General features: G+C 42.3%; 1 protein-coding gene across 1 annotated transcript; it reads left to right on the top strand.

The window, feature by feature from the left end:
* Positions 1-902: 902 nt before the first annotated feature.
* On the top strand, positions 903-7753 carry tmem161a (transmembrane protein 161A). Its single transcript, XM_083969488.1, has 11 exons — positions 903-1014; positions 1492-1595; positions 1688-1771; positions 2296-2387; positions 2596-2752; positions 3038-3253; positions 3749-3892; positions 4006-4119; positions 4277-4451; positions 4876-4972; positions 5995-7753. Exons 1-11 carry the CDS (start codon positions 1012-1014, stop codon positions 6297-6299), a joined length of 1491 nt encoding a protein of 496 aa, XP_083825614.1. The 5' UTR covers positions 903-1011; the 3' UTR covers positions 6300-7753.
* Positions 7754-8790: the final 1037 nt, after the last annotated feature.

Here is an 8790-nt window from a genome sequence, read left to right as displayed (position 1 = left end):
AATGCTGAAGGCCTACTGGTTCTCTTTTTTCCTCATTAAAAAAAATCCATGTTTTCCAACAGAATGAATGTGCCAAATATTTTCATTCAGATTTGTATGTTTGGTGGTATTATTATAGAAAAACATATTAATTTAAATAATATTTTTATTGTCATAATGATTTCATTTCTCTGTCGGAGCAGCTGAAGGCCATTGAATGCACTGTTCCTATGTGCCTGCTCTGACGCCTTCACGAACATCGGGAATTTTACATGACGGCGCATGAAGCTGCTAATGTCACGGTTCTGCTCATTTGTTTAGACAATGTTTAACCACAAATTGTTTAAGGCCTAATTTACCACAAAAAGAGGTTCGAGCTAACATTGTTATTTAAAAGTCCATGCACAAAAGACGTTTGTATTAGGTTTATCGATGAAAAGGTTGCGTTGGTTAAAATGACAAAATATTCTGGTTGACTGCCTTAATTTCAAATTAACTCTGGCTGTGTAAAAGTCAACAAGTCATAAAGTTTCAGACGTGATGACGAATCCTCATCATTTGCGAGTTTACCTGTCTGCAGGTATTTAGCTGCGTCATAGGCCAAAGCCAAACCATACTTTTAACATTCATCACACATTGTGTTTTCAGTACCAGAGACGTCATTTTGAAAGGTCACTTGTGCACCAGCCGGCTAAATGCAAAACACAAAACACACAAAACAACAGTCGAGTGAAACAGTAGCAGCACATTACGTTATTCGTGCTGCTAACCTAACTGTTGTAGCCTACCTCCAATATAATACATCCATGCCTACCTCCCGCCTGAGTTGTAACGTTACGGCGTCGTCAGGATGTTTGGAAATTACAGAACTTTTTGGGGGGCACCTAAAGGCAGCGCGTGACTCCAGGAGTACATCCGGGACATCGAGCAGTTTCACATGTCAGTTGTTTCAGCTGTCAGACTCTGCTGCTGCATGAAGAGAAGAAGCTCCAGTTCATAGTCAGGGTTTGACCACGTCTTTCGGGAGAAGAGATGGTAACTGAAGTCACACTCCTGCACATTTACACGCCACGACCCCTCCTAACAGCATGCTGTAATATTCACTAACGAGCCCATTTTGCGTGTATCAGCTACAGTGAGAGCTAGTTTGCTAATGCTAAGTAGCTAGCTGACGCTTGCAGCAGCACTGACAGGTGCTGAAGTTTTGCTAAACTTAGCACGATAGCCATTTGCTGACTTTCATTCATTATGCGGGCGCGTGCAGCACGGCGTAAAACGTGGTTTCTGCCGCAGCCTTCGACACGTGAACAGATTTTAACCTCTGATTGTAGCGAAAACCACGTCTTGTTGAAACTTGGGTGCTGAGTCAACACAGTGCTGTCTTGACGGACTGTCACAGTTGTAGACAAGACACCCCTCTGCTCTCTGATGCATGACACACAGGTGGGAGCTTCAGGGTTGGATCCCATGCTTAAAAACCTAATGTGTGTGTGTGTGTGTTTGCTCTGACAGGCGATCATGGGGGTGCAGCTGGTGGTCAGCTTGCTGGCTGCCAGTATCATGCAGAAGATGGCTCCACACTGTTCATTTGCTCGCTGGCTCCTCTGCAACGGCAGGTATTGTCACCCTGACAGTCTGGTCATAACCTTGTTACACATAATAGTCTCTGTGCACTTTTAACATTCATGTGTCTGCTGTTTCTTTTTAGTTTGTTCCGCTTCAAACACCCATCAGAGGGAGAGCTGTGTGCTCTGGCAGGAAAGCAAATGCCCAAACCAAACAGGAGAGACAGGTGGGACTTGGGGGAGGGTCTGTCCGTGAAGAAAAGAGTCACATCTACACACAAACAAATAAAAACCACGATAACACCTACGTTATTTTTATGCATCCAAAACGTCCCATAATATTAGCATCACACATTGTATATGGGATTTTACAGCTCTGGGAAACCGTTAGGCTCATTGTTTTAATAATATTTGAATGGCTGTTGCTTAGACCCATGATTACAGCTACTGTATAGCACACTGACTTAGATCCACTCCACTCCACTCCACTCCAGACAATCATTATTTCAAGGTGAATCCCTTGTTTTTCGCTCATGTTGTACGACTATGGATTAGAGGAAGTTACGTCTTAAAAAACTAAAATATATAGATCTTTGTTGTGTTTGAAATGAAGGTGTTGAGTTATTTAGTTATTATTTTGTTGTCTATTCTGTATTTTATGTCTGGGCAAATCTTGTTATCTTGTAAAACTTTACAATGGAAACATGTTTGTTGTTAATAAAGCCATGTGTCCTATTTGTCTTATTTATAGGAGGCAGAATGGGGAGAACAAGCCCCTCACTGTGCCCAAAGACATCGACCTTCACCTGGAGAAAGCTCCAGTCAACGTCATCGACGCTCTCGGTAAAACAAACACTGCTCCCTCTCTACGTCCCCACTTGACATTGTGAAAGTCCAAACTCTGTTCAGTCTTAGCTGTTGAATCCCAAACAGCACATAGTACAATTTGTTCTTTCATTTTTCAACAACAGGGTATGAGATTTCATTTTAATAGAAAACAAAACAACCCTCTCCAAACACTAATGTTCTTTTTTCTTGTTCCTACTCCCAGTGCTGAGGTTTTTCCTGGAGTACCAGTGGCTGGTGGATTTTGCAGTCTATGCATTGGGCATCTTCCTGTTTACTGAGTGTTATTACAACGTGGTGGACGCAAGCAAAGAGGTCAACATCGGAGCAATCTGGTGTGTTCTGACTGTTCTGTTCAGTCTGTATCCTTCAGTTGTAAAGTCATAACACACACATCTTTAAACACTGAGGCTGTTTGATCTTGCAAAGGGGTATTTCTTTCTGAAGTGGCAGCCCCTTTTATTTATTTTTTTTGGAATTAATGACAAAAGCATCTGGTCATGTTTTTGCAAACAACCTTTTATCAGAATCTAGGCCCAGTGTTAAAGAAAACATAACCCATTTAAGATATACAATATGCAAAGTCTTTGAATGGATGAGCACTGCTATTTCCTCACTGTTGTTTACACTTAACGTGCAACATTTAGAAAGATGCTTCACACTCTGATGAGCCACTACTTCCGCTCTGAAGAGGGTGGCGAGCGATCGGTGTGCCTCGCCTTTGGTTTTCTGTCTCTGCTGGTGGCCATGCTGGTGCTGGTGGTCAGAGAAGACTACCTGGAGTTCGGTCTGGAGTCGGGCTTTTCCAACCTCTTTGACAACTTAGAAGTCTTTGCCAAACAGCAGGGCTACTCCCAGTGGTCGTAAGTATAAAACTTTACAGTGAAGACTTGTAACTGAAATTCTGGGCTGTAAAGGAAATTGTGTTATGTTCATATTGATTGACAATTACATTATGCGAGTAGAGACACTTGCTGTGTCTCAATTCGAATGCTTCTATCCTTACACTAACTATTTTGAGTATTGTAATTGAAATTACAAATAAAACAAGCCGGGAGATGTGCTGACAGGCGACAATAGCCAAAAAAGGAAGACGTTGGCAACCGTTGCGAGCGTTAGTTCCCAGTAAGTGCACACTACAGCATCAGTATTCGATTTGAGACTACACTAACTGTCGAAATTCATGCACTACAGAAGTAAGTACGTAGTGTACAACACTGTATACTACATGACAGTGTACTCATGGAAGTATTCGAATTGAGACACAGCAACTGACTTGGTTTCCTACTATGAAAAGGTCAGCAACGGGTTGTACCTGACAAATCTCTGTGTTTGATTGGTTGTTGTTTTGACTTCAGAATCCCAGTCACTAAGCTGACAGTGAAGCTCGGTCTGGCTGCTGTCTGTGCTTACATCGGAGCTGTGCTGGCCTTCCCCGGACTGCGAGTGGCTCAGACTCATCTCGATGCTGTACAGTTGAACGCCGGCCGCCCATTCATCCAGTAGGACTCCATACATTTACATAGCAATAGGCATTGTACTCCATCCCTTATTAAAAAAACATGACATTAGCTGTACTTGGCTGTCTCAGCAGTGCCTCTATTATTTCCTACAGGATTCTGCTGCACTTGAGTTTCCTGTCTCCAGTCATTGTGTTGATTCTGTGGGTGAAACCCATTGCAAGAGACTTCCTGGCCAACGCACCCATGGGAAAGACCTCTGTCACGATGTGAGTGCAATGTGCATGCATGTACATGTTAATTTTATCCACAAGTAACCTCAACTCTAAAAGCAGAGACAGTTATCAAGAAATCACAAGATGTCACCCAAACTGTCTCTAGTGGTCATCTGGCTTTTGCTGACTTTTTGTCTCTGATCTCTTGCAGAGTGCCCAGTGAAGCATTTGATAGCGTGCGTCTGTGCATCATCGTGGTGGTGTGTGCTCTCCGCCTAGCAGTGACTCGGTACCACCTGCAGGCTTACCTCAACCTGGCTCAGAAGTGGGTGGAGCAGATGAAGAAGGAAGCCGGCCGCATTGCTGCCATTGATATCCAGAGAAAGGTCAGACACAATATTTCTTCTTTATGTAAATGTGTAAATTGAGAATTTAGAATATTTGGTTTTGGTAACACTTTATAATAAGTACACATTATTAAGCATTAGTTAAGCATTAAATACTGAATTCATCATTTATAACACATGAAAACTCAGTATGTAGTTTATAAACACAGTTAAAGATGTTTTACTCATCATTGATAAGCACTAACTGTATTTATAAACTACATACTAATGAGTATTCATGCGTTATAAATGACGAATTCAGTATTTATTAATGCTGAATAGTGTGTACTTATTATAATGTGTCACCTTGGATTCCAATATTAAAATTGGATCCAGAAATTTGATGCAAATCTTTCTTAGACCACAGAAACACAAAATCGTTGTATGTTCATGTGACATCTTCAGGTAACATGCTGTTTTTCAGGTTACCCGGGTGTTCTGCTATCTGACTGTGGTCACTCTCCAGTACCTTGTTCCTGTTTTTCTCATCCTCTTCTCCACACTGGCTCTCAAGGCGCTAGGTAAATAAAACGCCCACACCACCATCATCACGATCACTACATCAAGGGAAGAATCCACTCTTGGTCTTCACCTCTGTTAAATATGAAGCCCGGGGTCAGCTGGCGTAGCTTAGCATTAAAGGGATAGTTCACCCAAAATTCAAATTTCACTCATTTTCTGCTCACCCTCATGTCGACTAAGGGCTGGGAGAAGTTTCCTCCGTGCCTTCTCGGAGTTCCAGGGGGGCTCGGCGCAGCACTGCACTGCCGTATGACGGTAGCAAACGGGGCTCACTTTTCTTCGTCCAAAAAAAAAACACCAAAAACCATCCAAATACCTCCATTCTGCTCGTCTGTAATGTCCCTCTTGTATTGAAGCCCCGACATGAGAAATTGTTCAGAAAAAAATTAATTAAGTCTATATTTTAAGTTTGTTTGTAGCGGAAGCTCCCAGTGTCTCAGTCTCAAATCGCGCAAGATTTGCACTGACACAGGCAGAGCAGTGAACTGAGACACTGGGAGCTTTTTGGACGAAGAAAAGTGAGCCCCGTTTGCGACCGTCATATGGACATGCAGTGCTGCACGGACCCCCCCTGTAACTCCTAAAAGGCATGGATGAGAAATTTGAATTTTGGGTGAACTATCCCTTTAAGTCTGGAAACAGAGGAACAGCTACTGTACTGCTTACAAAGATGCTCCAGTACATGTCCCCCTCTAATAACACCAATTTTAATTGAAAGTATAATAGTTATAAACAAACCAGTTATAATTAGTGAACTGTAAAGGTGACAGTAGGTAGATTTTTTTTTTTGCTACATATAAGAGTTATAAAGCAGATTCTCTACGATATCAAACTGTTCCTGTAGCGTCACATTGGATATTTGTAGCTGCAGTGGAGTTACATATTAGAAACTTTCCACAGTAAATGTCAAGTTTTTTGTGTCAGTATAAAATAACAAGCAAAGTTTTCAGTAGCCTACTTTCTTTTTTCCCCCCTGTCTGCTCTGGTAACGTTTAATATGAACGGATCTCTGAACTTGTAGGGGACTTCTCTTGGGCGACGGGTGGAGAGGAGACCCCTGGGATGACACCGGCGCTGGTGATGCCCACAGCAGCGCCCGTGCTGCCCGGTGGCCTCGATGAAGACGAGGAGGGGGCGGAAGACATGGAGGAAGACATCCAGGCCACAGTAGCTCACCTGTCAGCCACCTTCACAGCGCTGCGGTCCGTCCTCACTCCGCTCTTTTTCCGAGGCTTCTTCGCTTTCCTCACCTGGTGGGTGGCCGCCTGCCAGGTCATCAGCTCCCTGTTTGGCATCTACTTCCATCAGTACCTTATGCAGAACTAACTGAGGAAAGCAGGGCGCCACGCTGCTCTACCTGCAATGCAACTGTCTAGCCCACAGCTACTGGTACACTGTTGTGAAGGATTCCTGCTGCAGAAGCGGAGGGAGGGGGCATTTCATTATAACACAGACCTACAAACAGAATGCACCATGTTCTGGGTTGTAACAGGAGAACTGATCGAGGTTTGTTGAAAATAGATTAACAATGGTTACTGTCTGTAATATTGGCTCCCTTGTTGCCGTTACAACTTTTTATGACCAGCAGGCTTCTGGTAACAGTAACATCAATGTACAGAAAAAAATTGGAGCCTGAATCACAAAGCAAGTTTAACTTAGTCTGGATTTCAACAGCGTAATCCTTGAAAACTCTGACTAAACATGCAGCATCAAAAGAACCAGGAGTGGAGTTCCTAATATGACACGGTGATGACTGTGAAAGAAAATGACCACTTGGTTTTCCCAGCGAGCACTGCAGACTAGTCAGGTTCGCATAGCATAGGCTACATGAGATAAGGCCAAACACAGTCTTGTTGCTTTGTGATCCAGGCTCCTGATCATCGTCCAGCTACTTCAGCAGAACCTTTTTCTGCCATTTGTATCTATGCCAGTGTTACCTGAATCGTTCTTAACCAGAACATTGTTAGATGCTGCATATAAGATATTTAATGGTACCAGGTCGAGTATTAGTATAAGACGCTTTATTTTTGTGAGGGGCTCTTTGTCCCCTTAAAGAACCGATTCAAGAGTGCTAAATGGTTTTGATTTGTCGTTTTGTCCTTTTTCTGCTTTGATGTTTTGACCGCCGTAGTAGTAAAGCTCTGATCCAGCCTATTGACTTTAACACAGCGGAACATGAATCAGTCCAAACTGTAGCTGAGGCTGTGTATAAGCACGGTTGCTTTTACATTATAGAGTTTCTTTGAGGATTCCTAAGTGCCTGGGAGCTCAGGGGTTTTGAGTTTTAAAATCTCCTTCCTCCTTGTTCTTGCATATTTAGAATGAATAAAATCTGTTGATAGATTAGAGTAACACTCCGAGCTCGTTTCTGTGTTTGCTATGATTTTCAGACACTACTCGCTGGCAACATTTTTAGTTGCAGTGTCTTAATCAGCTACATGTTTTTTTTTTTGTTTTTTTTTTTACTGTCTTGATTGCCAATCAGTCACATACATTAATCAAAGTCTACTTTAAATTAGTTTTGAATTATCAGTGTATTTTATTTATTTATTTATGATACATTGCCTCATGTAACTTTTGTTGAAGAAATGATACAGATGCTGTAATTCTGTACGTTTTTTATTCTGTTTGTGGTTTTTTTGTTTTTGTTTTTTAGGTAGATTTGAATTGAATGTTGTAAAATCCTTATACTGTGAGGTTCAGATTTTCTGAATGCATGGTGTGCAAACTTATGGTTGTAACCTGATTGTTTTGTTTGTGTGGCTTAATAAAAAACATTATTTTCATCAAGGTCATTTTGATCTTCCTGCTTTATCTGCCGTCCACCGAGGAGCGTGGGAGATATCACAAATAAGACATTTCCTTTCAAAAACGCGCTTCAGTTGACAAAAGACATCATGTATGACAATGGAGAGTCTCGCTGCTGTGCTGGGTCCTGACCTCTGACCCCAACCTCCTGAGAAGATCATTCCTTAATCGCTGTTAATTACTATGAACCTGATGCCCCAGAGGAGTCTGGGAAGAAACACGTTCCTGCAGCCAAAATGCCCAACTTGGCTCCACTTTGGTTTTCTGGATGATATCCAATTTCTTGAATATTATTTCATACAAATTACAGCCAAACGCTCTTGACATGTCAGCACAGCCGAAAATCATCCAAACTAGATTTATAAGCCTTGTGACATTATCAAAACATTTAAATTTACATTCCAGCCCTGTAACAACAGTTAAGGAACGTGACCTTTTCTCCAGAGCGAGACTGGAGAGGCTCTTTTGTCTGAAAGCTGACGTGATTTATTGGCGATATCATTCCACTTTCACGTCCAATCAAAAGTCACAAAAGGTCCGTCCTACCACTTCTCAGTCTTTTGGAAGTGCAATGGTGCGTGCTTCACTGGAGGACATCAGCAATCACAAAGACGTGGAGATATTTGGGAGGGCAGCAGTTAACAACCTTTACATCCCATATACATAATGGATGTCTGAAGTTAAGGATTAGTAATTAGTAATGAGTTTGGCAAGGCCCCGTCACTAAATGCCATGTGATTAAATGTAAATGTGACATGCTTAAAATTTCTGTGGAAAATGTTGCGTTTATTGTTAGATAACATGATTTAGGAGCAAGATTTGAGCTGTGCACATTTGTGAGCTCTGTTCCTCTCTGACAGGTCTGTGCAAGCATCCAGCCAAATGAACTAAGGTGACAGGGTTGACATATCTATATAATCACATTAATTATGTGCATCTGTGCTGGAGGCCTCGGGCCCTCTCAGATCTGCTCCGTGGACTGCAGCGGGCCCACGTCAGGCAGCCATGG

This window comes from Trachurus trachurus (assembly GCF_905171665.1).
Source record: "Trachurus trachurus genome assembly, chromosome: 4".
In the NCBI taxonomy this organism is placed as follows: domain Eukaryota; kingdom Metazoa; phylum Chordata; class Actinopteri; order Carangiformes; family Carangidae; genus Trachurus; species Trachurus trachurus.
This window is presented reverse-complemented; position numbering and strand designations above follow the sequence as displayed.